At 36.7% G+C, this 23534-nt stretch overlaps 1 protein-coding gene across 2 annotated transcripts in view; it reads left to right on the forward strand.

The window, feature by feature from the left end:
- The first annotated feature begins 17453 nt into the window (after window positions 1-17453).
- Window positions 17454-23534, forward strand: part of EFCAB2 (EF-hand calcium binding domain 2) — a 221211-nt gene continuing 215130 nt past the window's right edge. Inside the window, exons 1-2 of one of the 2 annotated variants that reach the window (XM_037822489.1) lie at window positions 17454-17608; window positions 18108-18238. In XM_037822489.1, the coding sequence (XP_037678417.1) occupies window positions 18214-18238 (25 nt within the window). In that variant the 5' untranslated portion in view covers window positions 17454-17608; window positions 18108-18213. Of the gene's footprint in view, window positions 17609-18107; window positions 18239-19974; window positions 20131-23534 lie in introns of those variants that run through there. The other variant, XM_037822494.1, reaches the window with a different exon arrangement.

Below are 23534 nucleotides of genomic sequence, written 5' to 3' on the forward strand. Positions count from 1 at the left end.
ACCATGACACCAAACCTTTTCTATCACCCCAAACAGAAACTCTGTACCAATTGAGCACTAACTCCCCATTCCCCACACTTAGCTGGCCCCTGTAACCTGTATTCCAATTTCTGACTCAATGAATTTTCATAGTCTAATTATTTCATGTAAGCAAGATCATTCAATATTTGTCCTTTTGTATTTGGCTTATTTTACTCAACCTGATGTCTTCAAGGTTCATGCATGTTGTAGCATACATCAGAATTCATTCCTTTTTACAGTTGAATAATATTTCATTACATACTACTTTTTGAACTTGGCATATGAAAAAAAAATTAGGAAGAGAAAGATTTCTAGTCAGGGGAAGTTATATTTCCTCAGAACCTACATAAATTCATGAAAAGCTTTGATCCAGGGATTTGCAAATCTGAGAATTAAACAGTATATACACAAAATGATTATCAAATAACTTAAAAATGGTATGATCTTTAACTTTAATGAAGGTAGTTTCTCAGTTAAAATAAACAATATGATCATTTTGGTTTTTCCTTTATAATCTATGGCAGACTTTGCCATCACTGTTGTGTTAATATATACTAGAAGACTTTCCCAAGGCTCAGAGAAAATAAGCAAATTTTATTTTCTCTGGGCTTCATATGTAACATATGGACTTTGTATAGGATTCCAGAAGGATTATATGCCATTTTTCTGATTATCCTAAAAGGAAGGTAACAAGACATTAATCAAAGAATTTAAATATTTGCATCTTTAATAAGTACAGAAACACAAAAGAACTGTTTGATTGTATCTATATTAGGTGGCTGGGGAACAGAGAAGGGAGGGAGGAAGACTGCCTTTTCACTATAAGCCTTTGTACCTTTTGAATTTTGTACCATGTGCATATATTACAGATTCAAAAAATAGCTAATCCATTTTTAAGTAGTAGAAAAGTAATTTTAAACAACACTATCCTTTTTACTGAGAGCTTCTTCTTATAAAATCTCTAAGAATTGAATCAAAGAAGTCAAAATAAATTCCCATTCAAGTCTGATATTATGTATGAGTTAAACCTGTTAAATGAATCACATTAAAATAGATTTACTGTATTACAACATCTAAACTCTACCTGCTAGGTATTCAAATGAAAACTAAATTGTTTCTACAAATGCACCCAATCTATTGCAAAAACTTTACTGAGAATACTGAATTTTTAAATGAGAGATGCTTTTAAAATAACAAGGAGTATGAAAGTAAGCTGGATTAAGATTTCAATATAAAAAACTATTTTTTCAAAACATTTTGGGCAACTTTTTTTGTGAGTAGGTATAAAAATAATAGGAACACACATTAAATGTGCAACTGCCTTATGCCTGACACTGTAGAATGCCTAATATGCTACATCTACTCATACAATCTTTCTTCCTAACAACCTTCAAGGAAGTATTATTATTCCCTTTTGTACAAATGAAAAAACTGAGACTCAGAGAGGTTAGGGAAGTTACCCAAGTTCATACAGCTAACAAGAGGCAAAGATAGAATTTGAACTCAGGATTGAGGAATAGAATTACAAATGTCCTTGATAAAGCAAAATATCTCTGCCAACACAGGAAATTTTTAAGGATTAAATGAGAAAACACATGAAAGCACACAGCCTGTTGCCTGACATACAGTAGGAATATTTTTTTAAATCATTATTTTATATCCTGGAAAATGTGCCTTGGAGTGGGACAGACAGTGGTTTTCTATAGTGTTTTAAATTGGTTCTAGAACAACTATTACATATTTTTAAATAGCAACATTCACATGGTTCCATAGGAAGTCATTTGGCCAAGTTAAAAATAGATTCTAAACATAGCAAGAGTAGAAATTCAATCTAAGCTACCAAGTCATGGAAAGCAGTAACCACAGTTGCAACAGAAAAAGAAGAGCATGCATAAACTGATCATGCATTCATTTAAAAATGATCCATGTTCATTTCTGTTTCCATCTATCCCTTCTCTATAGCAGAAAACATATATGCATACATATATGCAATACATACACAGAATTGCAGATAACGATGACATATTCCTATTTATCTGCAATAGAATTATCACGAACCTATTAATTTTGAGGCTCTGCTACTTACTAACACATGCCAGACACCTTACAACAATATGCATTTCTTTAAAATCTTTGGGTGGAAGAGAGAGGATAATGTTTCTAGGAGCTAGACTGGTGGATAACTAGAAAGGATGTGCGACAGAAGCTACATTCATAACTATTCCTTCTGTGCTCAGTAAATTTACAGTGGCAGACTAAGAATGTTGGGTTAACACTCTGTCATTCTGTCATTTGAAACCCTCAGAGCTGCCATGCTAGATAAAAACTTCAATCATTGTGCCAAGGACTCATTGCCCAGAACCACAAATGGCTCTCTGGGGAAAGGATGGATCTTCGGTTCTCCTAAAGTCTACTATTTTGAAATGTTGTGTGGAGCACAAAATTAGTTTTCTCTCAGTTGCTAGGGTGCACCAGTTGCGGGCGTGATTACTTAAGAAGGAAGCCATGAAGTGTGTATCCTTAAATCTCAAAATTTTATTACATGAACATCAAGAAAAGAACGACAGATGGGTGTGCATTGTAACTTTAGGTAATGGCAAATCACATCAAGGAAAACTTTCCATAAAAACACAAATGTACATATACATTTGAAGAATGATTTTTTTGGTACCATATAAAGGATAAAAAAAACACGACCTTACGAATGGACTCACCATAAAATTGATTTATAAACTTAGGAACAATAGCTTTTCTCCTTTAAAGAAAGTTTGAAAAGACTTATTTGGAAAACATGAAACAAAATCGGAGAATTAAGGACAAAATCATAGAAAAGTAGTTAAGTATGCAGGCTTTGGAGTCAGTCTGCCTGGGTTCTCATGCCAGTTCGGTTGATAAAAACTGTGGGTCCTTGGACAAGGGACATCACTTATTTGGGCCACGATTTCCTGAAACGTCAAGTGGGAATAATTATAGTATATATCTCAGAGGGTTCTTGTGAATGTTAAAGTCCTATATGCTAGCAATGGGTCTAGCACATAGGATTGTAAATATTAGTCGTGTCATTTTTTGAAAGTAACAGGCAATAGATATTACTAGGTACGTGAGGTAAGCTGATTATTCTAATCAAGGACTGATTTTTCCCAAGAGCTTAGACAAAAAAAAGATTTTGCTTTCTGACAAAAGAACAATAAACCCTCATCAATGAAGACAATTCAAATTCAAATAGGAGGTTATTAGATGAGACTTTGAATTCAGGGCATTTCATGAAATAGCAGGAATCTTCAATGGCAGTTTTACACACCACAACACTAATTGTTCAAATGCTTCCTCTGTCCACTATCTAAAAGAGCTCCAAAAGAATGCTATGTTGTAACACATGGTGGGGAGTTGAGATACATGCCCCAAATTCTTTGCCTTCTGATTCTCACTTAAATGGGTAGGACATAGAAAATCCAGAAACATTGATAGATGAAAAACTTTCAAATGGCTGATATCTCAAATGTATCTTTAGCAGAAGTGGATCATGGTGTATTCATGGTTTAAGTATTTAAATATTTTGATTCAACAAATATTTGTTTTAGGCATTGGGCAAAGGTGTATGGATTACAAAGATGAATAAGATCCATTACTCTTTTTGTTCTTACATGTCCCACATGTATGTGGATAAGAGCCATATGCTTTAGATACCAGAAGGATGGAAAGAAACTTGATGTGAAAATGAGAGTGAATTTCTACTTTCCTCCCAGATCGAAGACCGGTTTATGCTGGTGCTGTGGGGACCAGTATTGCCTACCAATAGTATCATGACAGCATTTTATTTAGGAAAGAGCTATGAACTAAATCAAATACTGGGATAAGTTTATTGTTAATATGTCAAATTACATGCCATATAATATGAGGAAATTGTTACAGCCTGAAAAATTCTAAGATGGGTTTAATCAGCCTGTGTCTTTATTCATGAACTGGCCCTACAGACTTTGTCTACTTTCCAGAAATGTTGACGGTATTTTGGAATCAGAATTGCCCTTGCTCTATGCTCCCTAACCTCTGGACATTTAACATGGTATTTTTCTTAAATCCCTTATCTTCTTCCTCTAAATTCGAAGGTACTTGTTCATTAGGCTCATTTGTTTATGAGCCAAGTTATTTAGAGTAAGGTTATAGATTAAAGAGAAGAGTTCTTGGACACAGCCTGTTTGACACTATTTCTTGGATGGATTAATACATTAATTAATCCAGTGTTTTCCAAACTTTAGTCAGTTACTCTTTACTTCCATTTTTTTGGTCATATTCATTTTACTTGTACTAATAGACTCAACATTTTCTTAAATTTGACATAACAGCTAATTTAAAAAAATTTAGTCTTACCTTAAGCAATATTTGTGAAATCATGGATTTGAGGTATTAGATTTTGAACACACATTAAAATAAAAACAGAACTGTTTAGATTAAAAAAAAAACAAAAACGTGTGACTCACCTAAAATAGTCTCCCACTCATTTCAGGAAACAAGGAATTAATTAATAACATTTTTGAACTGAAAAGGACTCTTAGATTTTCTGATGCAATGCAGAGTTCCACAGAGGGAAAGAGTCTCAGCCAAAGTCACTGATCAAGGGAAAAATTAGGAGTAGGAACTAAGTTTATACTTAGTTTTAGTGTTACAAGTTTAGTGTTTTCGTCATCATAGTTGGCTGCATATTGTGCCCCCAACTAGCTGAATAGCTATCTAAATATGTGAATTCCTACCAAATAAAATAATTTTTGTCTGGGTGTAAATAATGCCAAAGTACTTCTTCTGTCAGTAGCTAATGGGTCCAAATGCTTCTTAAAGTCACTAGAATACTTTTCTCATTTCCCAAAGCAACAACTGTCTCCAATGATTTAAATATTGTAGATTAAAAAGAATGGTATTGAGGCATAGTCCTGTTTAAAATTGAGCTTATATCTATCCAAGATCTTTCCCATCCATTTTATTTTACCAGAAATGTTTTGCCATGGACTGTTAAGAGGATTAAGAGCCAGGATAGTTTCAGGTTGGATATTTCAGCCTCTTATGGTTTGTGTAGAGACGAGTGTACAAAAGACTTGAATGGTAAATAGGTATATAGGTCCTGGTTTGGGAATGAAATTTGTCTTTAAATTGTCAAGATAGTGACCCTGTTTAACGTTTGATCTTTAAATAATATTAGTGTTGCTATCAGGTAAATGATACCTAATGGAAAAGACCACTATATAAAGCCAAAACTCGACACAATGATTATCATCCTAAGATTTCAGAGTACAAGTATTATCAAGTGTTAAAAAAAAAATGCCCCATTAAGGAAATGGAGGCACAGAGGACTCACATTACTAATGACACCAGAGCAAAAATAGAAATAAAATTCTGGGTTCTAACGCCTGGCTCTCCCATTATGCTGTACATTGTTATGGTGAATAGTCTTTTAAAAATAATTAATACAAAGAAAGCCATGGCCACAGTCTTTTGGGCATCCACATTTCAAAGAAAAAGGCATTAAAAAGAAGATAAATAAAAGCTTTATCTATGTATAGCATAGTTATTATGATCATTCAGGCAATGTTTTGTGTTTAAGCATTAATTTTCAAAGTATTTATTAAATTCTTAGTTGCTCCCTTTTTTTTCCATGCAAAACATTGTTGTATTATTAGCACAAATACATGGTCCTCTCCCCTGTGAGATAAACCATAACTAATACTAAATTTCTAGTTAAAGTTCTATTTAGTATGAATTGGAATAGTGAGCAGTAAATACCTGAAAGTATCAAACTACAACCCAGAACCTGTGAATCTTGAAGATGATTGTGTAACAATGTAGCTTATGAGAGGTGACAGTGTGATTGGGAAAGCCATGTGGATCACACTAGTGTCCCTTTATCCAGTGTATGGATGGATGAATAGAAAAAATGGGGCACAAAAAAAAAAAAAAAAAAAAAAACTAAAGGAAGAATGGAGGTGGGGATAATTTGGGTGTTCTGTTTTTGCTCTTGTTTTTTTTATTCCTGCTTTCACTTTTTCTGGTACAAGGAAAATTGATCAAGGTGATGAATGAACAGCTATATGATGGTAATGTGATCAATGGATTATACACTTTGGATGACTGTATGGTATGTGAATAAATCTTAATAAAAAAAAGTTCTATTTAGTTAAATGTCTATGAATTCAAAGGCCTTGAGGCCCACTCAAGGTATTGAAATAACACAACTTAGGAAACAGACTTAATCAAATTGCTTAAATTTGTAATTCCTTGCTCCTTTACAAATAGGTATAATCCACCACTTATCTCCTGGAGAAAGAGACCATTAGTCTAGTGATATTTTCCATGGTGGTCTGGTTTCTGGATTGCTCGTTGATAATTTTTACACATTGCAGATACAAATCTTTATTGGGTAAGCCTTGCCCATTGTAAGGGTATAGTATGCATTCTATACCTTTTGGAGAAGAAAGTAGCTTGGGTGGGTATTTCCATTTTGTAGATCACCAATTTAGTGAACTCTGGGACAAAAAGCAATGACAAACAAAACAAAACCCTGCTAGCTTAAAACTACCAGCTCGAAAAATATCTCAGCAAATCGCACCTATCATGTTTGTGTATTCCCTATTGTGCCTAACAGACTGTCCTGTACAGAGCAGGCACTTCATAAATATTTTTTGAATGCTGAGTGAATCTTCCTCCTCCAAGAATGGATAGGGAGTCTAAAATGAACAAGAGCTCCAGGACTTTGCAGCTGCCTTATTTTTATTACTTCATGAGGAAGGGTTGTGCGTGTGTAAGAAGAAATGAGAGGGGCTAGAGAATTACATAAACCTTTTACCATTTAACCAGTTTTCTCTTGGCTTGATTGCCCCACCAACCATGCCCCGTGTATAACTCTGAACTCTTCTCAACATCATTTCCCTTCCCATTCAAATCTTGCTAAAAATAACTTCCTTTTCTAATCTCTCTCCTGTCACCACTACACACTCACAATCTCACGCCTTCCCTTGCCTTCTTGAAAATATAGCTGACCTGAAAAAAAAAAAAGAGGAAAAATATAAAGAGAAACCCAGCAAAACCTGTGAAATTTTTTTTTTTTTAATCTTTGTATGTATTGTCTTTTCACATGGTTTGACTTAGTGATGTTCTCTGTTGAGGATGAGGTTGCAGAGACTTATTCTGGGGCAGTTAATAGGTAATGTGGAACTCTATTAAAAAGTTAGCTTCCAGTTTACAAGTGTGTTCAATCACAGCTGATTGTTATTCACAGTTATTTTATTAAGTGTTCATCAGGGTAAGTGACTACACTCATAGGCCAGACCTACACTGTCAGGTGAAGCACAGCATTGAGTCATTTTTTGCTCAGTTCTAAACATGCAAATGGTATAGTAATTGTCTGTAGTATACAATAAAAGTGTACTTTTATGTATCTATTATCTACAGTATTTAAAATATCCATATATCCATGTATCTTTATAACTATTTATCCCCCAGGCTATTTTTTTGTTATCCTGTAGGAGCCTCATGGACTACCCTTAATCTGTGTGAATTCTGGGGAAGGAAAATTAATTATAAAACAGGAAGAATTGGTAGGGTGATGGAAGAGTCACACGTATCAGGCATATACCCTCTTTTTTTTTTTTTTTTTTTTTTTTTTTTAATCATCATTTTATTGAGATATATTCACATACCACGCAGTCATACAAAACAAATTGTACTTTCGATTGTTTACAGTACCATTACATAGTTGTACATTCATCACCTAAATCAATCCCTGACACCTTCATTAGCACACACACAAAAATAACAAGAATAATAATTAGAGTGAAAAAGAGCAATTGAAGTAAAAAAGAACACTATGTACCTTTGTCTGTTTGTTTGCTTCCCCTACTTTTCTACACATCCATCCATAAACTAGACAAAGTGGAGTTTGGTCCTTATGGCATTCCCAATCCCACTGTCACCCCTCATAAGCTACATTTTTATACAACTGTCTTCGAGATTCATGGGTTCTGGGTTGTAGTTTGATAGTTTCAGGTATCCACCACCAGCTACCCCAATTCTTTAGAACCTAAAAAAGGTTGTCTAAAGTGTGCGTAAGAGTGCCCACCAGAGTGATCTCTCGGCTCGTTTTGGAATCTCTCTGCCACTGAAGCTTATTTCATTTCCTTTCCAATCCCCCTTTTGGTCAAGAAGATGTTCTCCATCCCACGATGCCGGGTCTACATTCCTCCCCGGGAGTCATATTCCACGTTGCCAGGGAGATTCACTTCCCTGGGTGTCTGATCCCACGTAGGGGGGAGGGCAGTGATTTCACCTTTCAAGTTGGCTTAGCCAGAGAGAGAGGGCCACTTCTGAGCAACAAAGAGGCATTCAGGAGGAGACTCTTAGGCACAAATACAGGGAGGCCTAGCCTCTCCTTTGCAGCAACCGTCTTCCCAAGGGTAAAACTTATGGTAGAGGGCTCAACCTATCAAACCACCAGTCCCCTATGTCTGTGGTCATGTTAGCAACCATGGAGGTGGGGTAGGCGAATACCCCTGCATTCTCCACAGGCTCCTCAAGGGGGCACTACATCTTTTTTTTTTTTTTTCCCTTGTTTGTCTTTTTTCTTTTTTTTTTTTTTTTTTTTTTTTAACTTTCCCTTCTTTTTTCAAATCACCTGTATGAAAAAAAAAGTTAAAAAGAAAACAAACATACAATAAAAGAACATTTCAAAGAGACCATAGCAAGGGAGTAAGAAAAAGACAACTAACCTAAGATAACTGCTTAACTTCCAGCATGTTCCTACTTTACCCCAAGAAAGTTACATAATATAGCAACATTTCAGTGAACTTGTTCCTACTACATCCATCAGAAATTAACAGACCATAGTCATTTCTGGGCATCCCCAGAACGTTAAATAGCTTATCTGTTCTTCTTGGATTATTGTTCCCCCTTCCTTAATTGCTCTCTACTGCTAGTTCCCCTACATTCTACATTATAAACCATTTGTTTTACATTTTTCAAAGTTCACATTAGTGGTAGCATATAATATTTCTCTTTTTGTGCCTGGCTTATTTCGCTCAGCATTATGTCTTCAAGGTTCATCCATGTTGTCATATGTTTCACCAGATCGTTCCTTCTTACTGCCGCGTAGTATTCCATCGTGTGTATATACCGCATTTTATTTATCCACTCATCTGTTGAAGGACATTTGGGTTGTTTCCATCTCTTGGCAATTGTGAATAATGCTGCTATGAACATTGGCGTGCAGTTATCTGTTCGTGTCACTGCTTTCCGATCTTCCGGGTATATACCGAGGAGTGCAATCGCTGGATCGAATGGTAGCTCTATATCTAGTTTTCTAAGGAACTGCCAGACTGACTTCCAGAGTGGCTGAACCATTATACAGTCCCACCAACAATGAATAAGAGTTCCAATTTCTCCACATCCCCTCCAGCATTTGTAGTTTCCTGTTTGTTTAATGGCAGCCATTCTAACCGGTGTTAGATGGTATCTCATTGTGGTCTTAATTTGCATCTCTCTAATAGCTAGTGAAGCTGAACATTTTTTCATGTGTTTCTTGGCCATTTGTATCTCCTCTTCAGAGAACTGTCTTTTCATATCTTTTGCCCATCTTATAATTGGGCTGAGGCATATACCCTCTTACCATCTCAGAGAGTCAAAAACTTTTACGACTCATGGGTCTGTAAAAATTTTGTAAGATCCCAGAATCTTTATAATATCTCCACTAGTTACTTTTAAAATGCATTTTTATTGTGAAATTTAACATATATACAGAAAGTGATAACTTTCAAAATACTATTTAACAAATAGTCAGCAAATTTCAAAGAATGTTATGGGTTACAGTTCCACAATTCCACTTATTTCCTTATTGCGATATATAACATATATACAGAAAGGTGATAACTGTCCAAGTTTGATTTAACAAATAGTTATATAGGTAATTTCAAAAAATGTTATGGGTTACAGCTCCACAGTTTCAATTATTTCCTTATTGTGAAATATAACATATATACTGAAAGATGATAACTTTCAAAGTACAATTTAATAAGTAGCTATAGAGTAAATTTCAAAGTATGTTAAGGATTACAGTTCCACCATTTCCATTATTTCCTTCTAGCTATTATAATACTCCAGCATCTAAAAAAATATATATATATATAAATGTATATTTATATAGAGATTCAGTATGCATAATCCTTTGTTAAATCTTATCTTGTCTGTTGCTACCCCTTCCTCTCATTTAATTACTTTCTCAATGTTCAGGGGTATCTAGGCAGTGACCACCCTAACTTGTTCATATTAAAAAGTGGTGTTGACATTATGGGGAAGGGGGCATCTGGTTGATGTTCTTAAAGAGGCTGTCGTCTCTGGGTATTAGGCCTTGTCTGGCATAGGAACACTCTGGAGGATTTTCAGTTTCTGAAAAATAAACTTACTGAGTGAAACTTTTATAGAGTCTTAAATAGGGACCTAGGTATTTCGGCACTACTGTTGGTTAGGGCTTGGCATACTGTGGCCATTTGGGATATCCAGCTGGAGCTTGCATAAGAGTAACCTCCGGGTCTCGACTCTATTTGAAATCTCTTAGCCACTGTAACCTTATTTTGTTACCTTTCTTTACCCCGTTTGGTCAAGAAGGCATTTTCAATCCCTTGATGCCAGAGCCAGGCTCATTCCTGGGAGTCATGTCCCACGTCACCAGGAAGATTCAATCCCCTGGGAGTCATATCCCACTTAGGGGAGAAGTTAATGAATTTATTTGTCAAGCTGTGTGTGCCAGTTTGAGTGTATTGTGTCCCCCAAATGCCATTATCTTTATAGTCTTGTGTGGGGCAGAAGTTTTGGTGTTGGTTAGATTTGCTTGGAGTGTGCCCCACCCAGCTGTGGGAGATAATTTTGATGAGATGTTCCCATGGAGGCGTGGCCCCGCCCATTCGGGGTGGGCCTTGATCAGTGGAGCTATATAAATGAGCTGACTTGGGGGGAAGAAAGAGAGTGCAGCTGGGAGTGATGTTTTGAAGAGGAGCAAGCTTGCTAGAGAGGAACGTTTTGGGAGAAAGCCGTTTTGAGGCCGGAGCTTTGGAGCAGATGCCAGCTGCCTTCCTAGCTAACAGAGGTTTTCCGGAGGCCATTGGCCATCCTCCGGTGAGGGTACCCGATTGCTGATGTGTTGCCTTGGACGCTTTGTGGCCTTAAGACTGTAACTGTGTAGCGAAATAAACCACCATGTTATAAAAGCCTATCCATCTCTGGTGTTTTGCATTCTGCAGCATTAGCAAACTAGGACACTGTGCTTAGAGAGAGAAAGGCCACATCTGAGCAACAGAAGAGGTTCTCTGGAGGTGCCTCTTAGGCATAATTACAGGAAGGCTTAGTCTCCCTTTTACAGCCATAAGTTTCACCAGAACAAGCCTCAAGATCGAGGGCCTGACTTATTAAGTAGGGGGTTCTTAATTTCACATAGCATACATTCTGTCTAAGGTAAATAATCAGCATCTCACATTATCTTCACTTAGTTGTACAATCATCATCACTCTAAATTTTAAACAATTATCATAATACACAACATCCTAAAGCTCTTATCAGCCCCTAATTATTCATCCCTAGTATTAGTATAGTCCTGGTAAGTTATTCCTATTAAATATAATCTATAATATGTAATGGGTAGTTTTTCAATAAACCACTCTGTTGTTAACTCTTTGTACCAGTGTTCCAACAGTTACTTTTATCTTATCTTTTTCCCCACAGACTAACAGTAAAACCCTTACAATTAAAAAAAAAAAAGAGAGAAAGAAAGAAAGAAAAAGATATATATGTGGTTTGCATTCAAAGGTAGCAAGGAAGGTAGAAGCTAGAGAGACTGGGATGCCCAGCTCCCTTCAGAGCCTCACTCCCTTTCTGCCCACTCACCCCAGTAGATGGACATTGAACAGGCTGAATCCCTGGGGCTTAAAACAGGGAGGAAAAGAAAACTCCAGAATGAGATTGTGAGGCAGGACTTCAGAAGAGGCCTTGGAGCTGAGCAGTGCTAAAGCCACTTTTCCTCTCAGAGAAGCTGTTTCAGAATCTTAACGTGGTTTCCTAATCTTTAAAATGGGAATCATATTAGTATCTTTCTTACAGGATTATTGTGATGATTAAATAATATACATTCCATGTTAAATGCTTGGCATATTTCCTGGAACATAGTAAATGCTCCAAATATTATCACTATAGGGGCTAGAATCATGAAAAGGTCACACAGACATAGTTCAAAAAAATTAAATCAGGCCAGAAGTCAAGGGAGAACCATAGGTTGCTTGCATGTGCAAACTGGTCATTATCGTTAGACACCTCTTGGCAAAATTCTCCTTATCTCCATTTTACAGATGGGGAAACTGTGGTTCCAGAGCAGTAACATGCCCAAAGTCGTATAACTAATGAGTAATTGACTGAGATTCAATACTGGTTCCATTTACCTCCTAAGATCATTTATATGTTCATCTCTACAGCAGTATCTTCTAATATAAATGTTAACACAATGATTAATATTAATTATGTTAACATTAACATAATTCCAAAGATGTATTTTTGGAGCTGGAGCCAAAAAATAATTCTACAGTCAATTAGCAACATAATTCTACACATTTCTCCTACTTTCACACCTGACTGGAGGAGGTTATATGAGCAATCATACACATTTATTTAATTTCTGGGTTAGCTACCACCCTTCAGCTTTAAGGGCTTTATCATCAATGAATAAAGAGCAGAGACTCACCAAAAGTTGTTTAGCAATGAGTGTCCCTGAAAAGTACAGCTTAGAACAGGAAATATTGAAGTAATGAATTAAACAGAGATTTACTTGTGTCAACATGTGTTTTTAAGAGAAACAGAAAGAAAAGTGTGTTTTTGAGAGAAACAAGGCCAGGGATGTGATTTTTCCAAATACTTTAAGAGTTGTGGTTACATGTAAGGTTTACTTCCAAGCAGCCCCAAGAGCTAGTCCTGGCTTTTGTTCTGGGTCTCCCTGAAAAGCCCAAAAGACCCCTGGCACTTAAGTGTTCTTGTCCAGGACCAAAAATTTCAGATAATTCTCCCTCATTACTGATAGGCCTGACACCTCAATCCTCGGGAAGGTGAGCAGGAAAGAGAAGTAAGGTGGACAGACCACTGGGTCATAGTAGAGGAGTGAGTTTTTCCTTCTTTTCTGCTATCCAAAAGCAGGCATCCAGCCAGGCCTTTAACTCTTTCTCGGTCCAGACAAGGACAAAGTACATGCCATTATTTGATTCTGTTTAAGTCTCTAAGAATCGCTGCCAATTGCTTTGGTTTATGTATTGAAGCAATTAAAAAAAAAAAAAAAAAAAAAAAAGGAGGGGGTTACAAACCAATTTTTGCCTTTTTCTTCTCTAAATATTTGGTTACTAATCTGGATATAATCTTATATTTATACAGAAGCCATATAGCACAGTGCCTCTGTAATTAAAACTATATTCCTACCCAGCCCTCTTACTAGCTGTGACCTTAAGCAAGCCAATTATGTGAAAATTTAGTTTTTTTCCTCTATAAAACAAGCATACTAGTATTAGCCTCATAGGGATTAAATTAGATAATATATATATAGAAAGTATTTAACTAATAGAGCTATTTATTTTTTTTATTATTATAACTCTGTAGTGAAAGCATACACTTATTCTGTATGTTCTGATAAGGTTTTTCCTTTGGAGATCACAGGTAAGACTGACTATGCATTTATGGCTAGGGGTGATGTCTTTCTGGAAAGGGTGGGCACTCTTGATATTAATCTCCAGGGAAGGGATATGCTCTCATTTAGAAAACTGGAATTTTAGATAGACCAGAGAAGGAACCTCTTCCCTCTCATTTTCCTGGGCCTAGAGCTCAAAAAATCTAGATATGCTTAAGGTCACTCCTGCTTGATAAGGTTTTAAAAAAGGCAAAGTGGAAACCGGGAAGGGGCTGTAAACTGAAGATGTGTACCCAATATCATGTAATTTAGATCACATCACCTAAGCAGCAGCAAATTTAATAGTTAAGGGTGTCAGGGGAGTGAATCTCCCTGGCAACGTGGAATATGACTCCTGGGGAGGAATGTAGACCCGGCATCGTGGGACGGAGAACATCTTCTTGACCAAAAGGGGGATTGGAAAGGAAATGAAATAAGCTTCAGTGGCAGAGAGATTCCAAAAGGAGCCGAGAGGTCACTCGGGTGGGCACTCTTACGCACACTTTAGACAACCCTTTTTAGGTTCCAAAGAATTGGGGTAGCTGGTGGTGGATACCTGAAACTATCAAACTAAAACCCAGAACCCATGAATCTCGAAGACAGTTGTATAAAAATGTAGCTTATGAGGGGTGACAATGGGATTGGGAAAGCCATAAGGACCACACTCCACTTTGTCTAGTTTATGGATGGATGAGTAGAAAAATAGGGGAAGGAAACAAACAGACAAAGGTACCCAGTGTTCTTTTTTACTTCAATTGTTCTTTTTCACTCTAATTATTATTCTTGTTATTTTTGTGTGTGTGCTAATGAAAGTGTCAGGGATTGATTTAGGTGATGAATGTACAACTATGTAATGGTACTGTAAATAATCAAAAGTACGATTTGTTTTGTATGACTGTGTGGTATGTGAATATATCTCAATAAAATGAAGATTTAAAAAAAAATCAGTGAAATATAATAAGAAATTTGGTTACTTTAAAAAGTTGGGTTATATGTAGTTTTTACTTTTTCTCATTGAAACTTTTATATGTTTTCCAAATTTTATTCAAGGAGCATATATTTGTGTTGTAAGCAGAAAATAAACAATAAACATTATTTTTACTGTTATCTCTAAAAAAAAAAAAATATTAGTATTGTTGATATTCTACCTTTGCATCATGCTCTTAAATGGCTTGGCATGGCACCATTACCAATGTTATCTGTATTTGAAATTTTGATATTTTGTTCACCATGGACTTTTTGCATTACTTTTGATTTTTTAAAACCTTGCATTCAAATACTATTTCCTGAGTTTTTTGGTGCCCCTTAAATTTGGGGCCCAAGGCAAATGCCTCACTATCCTTCCCTGCTTTAAAACCTGAAGCACACTTTTTCACTTTAATTATTATTCTGGTTATTTTTGTGTGTGTGGTAATGAGGGTGTTGGGGATTGATTTTGGTGATGAATGTACAACTATGTAACAGTACTGTGAACAATCGAATGCATGATTTGTTTTATATGACTGTGTGGTATGTGAATATATCTCAATAAAATGAATATAAAAAAAAAAAAATAGTTAAGGATGTAATCCCTGGAGTCAAACCACCTCCAGTTGCGTAGCTGAAGCACTGGAAAAACAAAGTTCTCTGAGGGGAAGTTCACTTTCAGAACAATGGTTGAGGTCTCCACTCAACTAGCCTGTCTGGAATAGACTGAATTCACCATAAATTCAAGAGTGCAAAAGGACATAACCTGTACATATCCACCTGGTCCCACAGATTAATCAAATAAGTGTCACTGTCTAAAACTATACCCTTTGAAGGCTGATCCATGAGTGGGATCAAATATATTTTTCTGATTCTTAAATTTCTGAAAATTAACATGAGATTCTTAAAGGAAAAAATGCTTTAGCAATATAGAGAATTGCAATTACTCAAGTTATAGTACAGAAACAAAAATCGTAAGAGACAAATTGTTGAAGTTCACCACTGTCTAAAGCAAGCTAATATTTTAAAAGGGTTAAAAGTGTAATATAGTGATGGGGTCAGGTTTCCACAACCAAAGAAAAGTGAAAAGTTGAGTCAAATATCAACATGATACAGATAATAACTCATTGGCATTGTAAGCCTTTGTTATTCCATTTTCACCTTGTAGACAGGTTTCCAGAGTAAAGATGCACTTTTATGTCTAATCAGCTAATCACAGTCAGTTGAAAAGTATTTATTAAGCAGCTAATAGGTACCCCAAATTAGGCTAGGTATATAAGACTAGGCTCTTGCCTTCAAATTTAGTAAGGGGAAGGAGGTAATTAACATATATTAAATATTTTTTTACTCTTCCAAACCAATAGAAATAGTATTCTCTTAAATGTGCTTTAGGAATTCAGAGAAGTAATTAATGTGGCTTAGAATAATGTAATTAATAAAAAGTTTTTCTAAAGAGTTAATTTAGTAAAAAATATAGAAGTATTAAGGAATCTGTTTAACTCTTAAAATAATTTAGTTTTTATTTATAAATGTTTATATATGAATTCCATTTTATTAGCATGTGCTGCTAATAAAATACGGATATAAAAATATATTGCAAAGGAAAATGTCTTACTTGCAATAAATCTGCTGAATCTGGGTCTTAAAAAACATCATTGAGAAGACTAACTCCATTCTTAATTTTTAAAAATAAATTATTTCAGACACAAAAATTGAAAAATCGTCTAGACATTCTATTAACATGAGTGCAGTACCCCCAGAGGAAGAGGTTAACAGGGAAAACTTCAAGGAGGTGACCTTCAAGGACAACCAGGAGGGGTCAAATGTGTGTCTGTGGAATGGAGAATGCTGGGGCAGGGAGAGAGGGAAGAAAGGCATTCCATAAATAGGAAACTGCAAACAGCATATAAAAAGGCATAGTGAGTGAGCTTAAGTGGGGTATAAGTCGCAGCAGGAGAGTTGGGGTTCCCTACATTCACTTCAAAGGCCTTCATTATCTATATGAAAAGAGGCTAAAGACAAGTAACTAGACCATAATGACTATGAAATGTAACATAAACGAATGCTAATAATTACTCTTCCGAATTCGGATGTTAGGAATTCACCATACAAAATTGTATTTATTTTATGTCAACAACTATCTTCTGCGAAGAAATGTTGTGATGACTGAATCGTCCAATTTCAAGTAGAATGCTGATCACAGAACCACACGAGTATCTTTTATGGTAAAAAACTTATTTTAGTGAAGCTTCTTTAGGCTTTTGTGAAAGATTACAGATAAAGAATAAAAGGAGCATAAAAATCTTTTGTTAAAACCATTAAATGCAAATATCTTGCATTTTCAAGGCCTCTTAGAACAGTTGTTTATAAATTGCTTCTACATACATCATCACGTCATTTAAATTAGTACAACAAATGCACTTAGGTATCATTTAATATTAGTTTTAAAATAAGCATTGAACCACATTATTAGGCATACTATTGAAAAAATTTTAAAAAGAAAATATTCTAGTAGCGTGAACTTGGTCTTAAAAATAAAACACTAAGAAGTTTAACACAGCTGCAAAATTTTAGAAAAGCAGGGTTTAACCCTTTTCTATAGCAACTTTTACTGGAGGTCATGTCAAATTTCACAACTAAGAACATTTTAACATATGTAATACTGAGCACAACATGGGCACATTTTTGTTGCTATGAGAACCTTCTGTTTTGTTTCAGATTTGCAGCCTTGACGACGCAATGTTTGCGCCTATTTTACAAATGTTTTTCTACTGCTATTCCTCTCCTCTAGTAATAACATTTTAATGGCGCTTGTTTCCTCCTGCACCTAGCCCGGTTTTCCGTCTTCGCTCCAGTTCTCATAGGCTGTGCGGTCGCCCTTTCTGGGAGAAGGCGGTGAGCCTTAAGGGAGAAAACGGGAAGGGCAAGGGTTGGGGCTGGCTCGGCCTTTTTGCAGCAGCCCAGGCCGCCTCTCAGCGTTTCTGGCTGTGAATGGGAAGGCAGAGGGGGCTGGATTGCTCGATAGTTTATCAACCCCTGGGGAGCCCACCGGCTGCGATTTTGAAATCTGCCCTAAAAAAAAAAATCGTGCAACGCCACATCCTATAAACAGGAGGGGAGGGGGGGAGCAGTGTTTTTGTGTGCTATCCCCAAATGGATCAGAAATAAGGGAGAGGTTCGAAAAGTTATTAAATAGTAACCCCAGGCCAGAAAAATCAGGGCTCAGGCCTCGCTCCTAGAGGGGAGAAGGCTGAAAGGCCGGTCTGCACAGCACTTAGATCACGGGCGGCAGGATGGGACTTATGCAAGAGCGGCTCATGGCGGGAAGGGGAGAGGGACGCGTGCTCGGTCTCCCCCACGCGACCCCGGGGTCTTTCGCCCTCGGGATTCGCAGAGTCTCGAACGCCTGGCCAGGCCGCTGCACGGGCTGGAAAAAGGAAAAGGACACCACGACCTAGGTTAACGACAGGCATCTCCCAGACGACAGGCTCCGCAACAAGATGGCGGAAGAGAGAGAACGCATAGGTAAGCGCCGCCAGGGGAGCAGCTGCCCTCGCAGCCCGCCGCGACCCCAGGGTGCACTGAGAAGCGGGAAGTGGGGGCTGTTCATCCTTCACCCTGCGTCCCCACCATAGGGAAAAAGTTGACTGAAGAGGTGGCCGGTCGGCTAGGGGTAGGTTTCCCTCGGCTGGCGTGTCGGCCCCGCCTCTCCCTTCTTCCCACTCCTCCTCCTTCCTTTTACCCGCCTCTCCCCGCCCCTTGTTTCCCCGCCCCTTGTTTCCCCGCCCCTTGTTTCCCCGCCCCTTGTTTCCCCGCCCCTTGTTTCCCCGCCCCTCCCCTCCCTGGGAGGACCCAGCCCCGGTTCCACAGCCTGGCTGCGGCTGAGGGGCGGACGGGGGAAGGTAATAATGGCGGCCTTGTTTACGATCTTGGGGATGTCGCCTCGCCCGGAGTTCTCGGTGCCCAGGCGCCACGCCGACAGCTGCTCAGGCTTCGGTAACCGTTGGGTGGCCTGGGTGAGGACAGGCTCCAGCTGCCAGATTCTGGCGGGGTCCCCATCTGTCGTACCGAAACCCCTCCCGGGCGCAGCCTGATAGCTTTTGCGGCCACCATTTTGCCTCCGTCGTAGGACGTGGGAGGAGGGCCTGGAGGTCACAACCACTTCCTTCCCGCCTCCCCAGCGGGTAAAATGCCTGCCCGTCGGCCAGCCCTGTGCCTCGGGTCCTGCGTCTTATCTTAAATAAAAATAAATCCAAATCCAACACTTTTAATAAGGACGAAATGACCAGATTGAGTGGGAAACGCGTACGAACCCCTGTCCGCTGGCCGGGAGTCTCCTGCGCTCCCCGCGGTGGGACCGGCGGGACCAGCGCGCTGTAGCCGCGGGCGGAGGTGGGACTGGACTGAGTGGCTTAAGGTCCGCCGGATCCTTAGGACAGATGTGTTCTATCTATGGAGAAAGGAAAAACTGGTTATCTATGTTTATATGCAAGACGTTTACACTGTTTTCATTCTGCGGTATGACTTAAAACTCGACACTTAGTTACCTGGGTTGCCTCTTAGTTTCGTACTAAAAATAATGTGCTTATATTTGGTAATTGGCAAAATCCCCGCAAGAACAAAATGTCATAAAGCAGTGGAGGTAACCATCTTAGAAAGAAAAATAATATTCCATCTTTGTTTCCTTTCTTGAGCGCTCAAGACATATCGACGTCCTCTTTTTCTCAGCATGGAACAAAGTAAGGTCAGGTTAGGTGAAGAAACTAGCCCCGAGATGCTTAGTCACTTGCCATGGTGATCAAATCAGCGGAGAAACAATTGAAACTGTGCCAAAGATCTACCTATTGATACTGTTTGATCTTTACATGGTATGGGTAATCTGAGAGTCCAGAATTATTTTATAGATCTCACCTTTCCTAAGATAATTATAATTTTATGGTCCTGTTTTAGAAGTATAAGATACTTTTTAGGAATTTGTTTTTTAGATAAATTTTAAACCTTCCCCCGAAAACATAATGATTTATTCTTATTTACTCTAAATTCCTATTTATAAAAAATGGAAAAAAATCATTGGAAAATAAACGTTCTAAGAATCATGGATTTGTTAAAAGATGATTAGGACAGCATGAGAAAAGCACTGGATTATGCTACAATTACAATGTTTACTTTTTTTTTTTTAAAATAGAGTGAGAGCTTTCCTGATTTTTCAATTTTCAAAAATATTTTCTATTTAGAATAAATTAATTTAGAGGAACAAACAATTCTGTACACAACCATAAAAGTAATAACTTAAAAGCTGGATGCCATTCATTCACTTGGCGTATATTTAATACCTATCATATGGAAGCCATTCTGCTTAGATTAGAACTTTGGAGGATATGAAGATGAACAAGATACGGTACCTGCTTCCAAGAAAGGTGAGTTTAGTGAGGGAGATGAGTAATATACAAATGGGAGGGAACAGGTAACTAGGCAGAGCAGCCTTTGTGCCAAACGCTGTGCCTGTTGTACCCTTGCTACTCAAAGCGTAGTCTGTAGGCAACAGTATGAGCATCAGTGGGACTTTGTCAGAAATGAAGACTCTCAAGCTCTGCCCCAGATTTGTGAATCAGAGTCTGCATTTTAACATATCTGCAGGTGACCCATATGCACATTAAAGTTTGAGAAGCACTTTTATTTAGTATATAATTTATTCTTAACAGTTTTATGAGTTAACTATAACTGCAGTTTGAAGGGCATGATGAAATAAACTTACGTTGTCTGAGGATAAACTAAACAGAGACTTGGTGATACTGATCTTTGTATGAAAATACTCCACTCCTATATTCGATACTCAGCTCTGATGTTTCAGAAATTACATCTAACTTGACTGATTAGAATTGATCAGGCTTTGGGATTCACTCAAGCCAATGAAACTCATGAAAGACTCATCTGCAAACCAGGATAATGATTTGTTAAGTTACATAAGGGTATTTTGATACAATTACCAGAAAGCTGATTCTTGCAGTGCAATACACTATTAATGGGTATTAAACTTTTGGGGAGATTGAATTTATATTTCAGAAGTTGCTTGATGAGCATGGAATCAAATGAAAGAAGATAGTTTTGAAGGATGTATCCAATACCCTATAAGCTTCAAGAGGTCAAGGACCATTTCTGATAGGTTATACCCAGTATCTAGCTGTCTAGCTTGTGGTAGGAATTAAATAAATGTTTTGAATTTAGCTCATTTGTAGTCATCAAAGATAGTTTATGTTTTAACTAAGGCATTACTAACTATTCAATATTCTGTATCTGAGAGTACATAAAACTAGTTTTATTTTTGTTGTTTTCCTTACAATTCTCTATATTTATATTTAATCTGGGTAACAAACTTTTTTATTTTCAGAGACCCGAGGTATTAACTAGTGTTCCTTAAAAATCTCTTTGTAGAAACATTTATATTTTTTAAATGATTCATCTTAATTTTGAGATATATTACTGTTACAAAGGAGAAATAAGTTTTTGGTAGCCAGCTCCTTTTCAACATTTAGAGATTAACCCTGATACAAGTATTAAGAATACGGATAGGAAAAATTAACTAAATCTACTACAGGGGTTATTGTACTCTATTTGTAAAACATTTCTATACTGTTACATATATTGAAGTTGTTATGCTGATTTGTAGCCTTTTTGTTTCTTAACATAGTATAATTTGTTATTTTCCTAGGTTAAACTAGTGTAATAGTTGTATTAGCTAAAAAAGAAAAGAATTTAAATTTTAGAATTAAGGTAATTAAAAAATTGATATAATTTTATTTGTTTTATCAAAAGGAGGATATTTTAAATATAATAGAAAAAAATATGTGAAGTTTTAGCATTTCCCTAAAGTTCCCTCAGCCAGAACATTTTTTTCCCCTTTCTTTTCCTTCTGTTTTGTTTTGTTTGTTTAAACAGAGAACTAATACAATTATTGATCCTTGGATCCTTAAATCTTATTTTATTGTTTGTCTCTTAGAGACTGTTATATAGGACTGGAAGGATAATTCTGTTTATAATTAGAATCATGCCTAGGAAACAATCTGCTTAGGAATAAAATTCTAACTTTTGGCTACCCAGTGAGCTTTGGAATATGTGTTCATTTTTTTAGTAAGCCTCTTTTTATACAGAAAATACTCACAGGTCACTCTAGGGTTTCCTATTTTTGTTTGTACTGAAATACTGTTAATTTGCATGCTTGATAGTATTGCTTATTAAAGTGTCTCCAATTCAATCATCACCTTCTAGAAGGAAGAGGTATTACAAGTTTTGCTTTTGTTTTTGTTTTGCTTTGCTTTGGTTTTGGTCCTTTGTGCCACTCCTCTGAAAACCCAACATTTGGAAATCTAAAGTAAAAAACAGAAATTACAGGTGAATATTACTTTATGAAAAATCTTCCCTTAAATAGTAACTGATGATAGTATGAAATATATAGAATAGTAGAGAGGGGGTGAGCTTTGGAGTAAGACCTGAATTTCAATTCCGGCTTCTCCAAGCTCTAACCATCTGATCACAGACAAGGTGCTAAACCTAAGGAACCTTAGGTTCCTCAAATGTAAAATGGTGGCAATTATACCTATTTTATAATGTTGTAATGGGGACAGGGTTTTCTTATTCATCTTTATATCCTAGCACACACCACAATACCTGGCTTTGAATGAATAGGAAGGAAAGAGCTTGGTACATTCTAGGGATCTAGTAGCTATTGTGACATGTTTGACATGGATTGTAGGGGTTAAGAAAAAGTTAAATCCAACTTTAAACAGTGGTTGATCATACATGATGCATTCATGCATATTTTTGGGGCCCTTTACCTTAGACCAGTATAAATACATCCAGGTAGAGACTAACTGAAGAAGAAAACTAATTTATTGAAACCCAATTTACATCTCCTAACTCAGAATTCATAAAATTCAGAATTCATAAAATTCAGAGAAAAACTGGACTGAATTATATTTCACAATAAGGAAATAAATGAAACCTTGGAACTGTAACCTATAATATTCTTTGAAATTTGTTCTCTAACTACTTATTAAATTTCACTTGGAAAGTTGTCACTTCTGTGTATATATGTTATATTCTACAATAAAAAATATAAAATTTGTCAAGAAAATCCATAATTTAGAAAAACAAATGGAAATTTTGAGTACATTAAAACGAAAGAAAAAATTTAGTACATTTCTTTTGGAAAGCAATTTGAAAATTTGTATTAAGAAAAAATGATGTTCATACGCTTTGATTCTTTAATATATTCCTGGGCATTTTTCCTGAAATAAATGTTCTGAAGAGGAAAAAAAAAAAAAAACACACACACACACACAAAAATGTGGACTGTAAACTTATTTATAAATTTGAAAATGTGGATATAATCTATTTGCCCAACAAATGGGAGATGCTAAGTAAATTGTACTGTATTGACTTGTTGGATTGCAGCCAATTAAAACAGTATATAAAAATTATATGTGTAAATGGGTAAGAACCACAAGGCCACACAGATGTTATCAGGGTAGTTAGATTTTCAGGGGCATTTTTTTTTTTTTGATTTTAGACTATAACATATTTACATAGATGTGATAACTTTCCAAGTGTAATTTAACAAGTAGTTAGCAAATTTCAGAGTGTTATGGGTTACAGTTCCACAGTTTCAGGTCTTTCCTTCTGGCTATTCTAATACCCTAGCAACTAAGAAAAAGAAAATTATATAGAGATTCAGTATTCATAATCCTTTGGTAGATTCTATCTTGTCTGTTGCTACTCCTTCCTCTCATTTAATCACTTTCCCAATCTTTAGGGATGTCTAGGC

This window comes from Choloepus didactylus, chromosome 2 (assembly GCF_015220235.1).
Source record: "Choloepus didactylus isolate mChoDid1 chromosome 2, mChoDid1.pri, whole genome shotgun sequence".
NCBI lineage: Eukaryota > Metazoa > Chordata > Mammalia > Pilosa > Megalonychidae > Choloepus > Choloepus didactylus.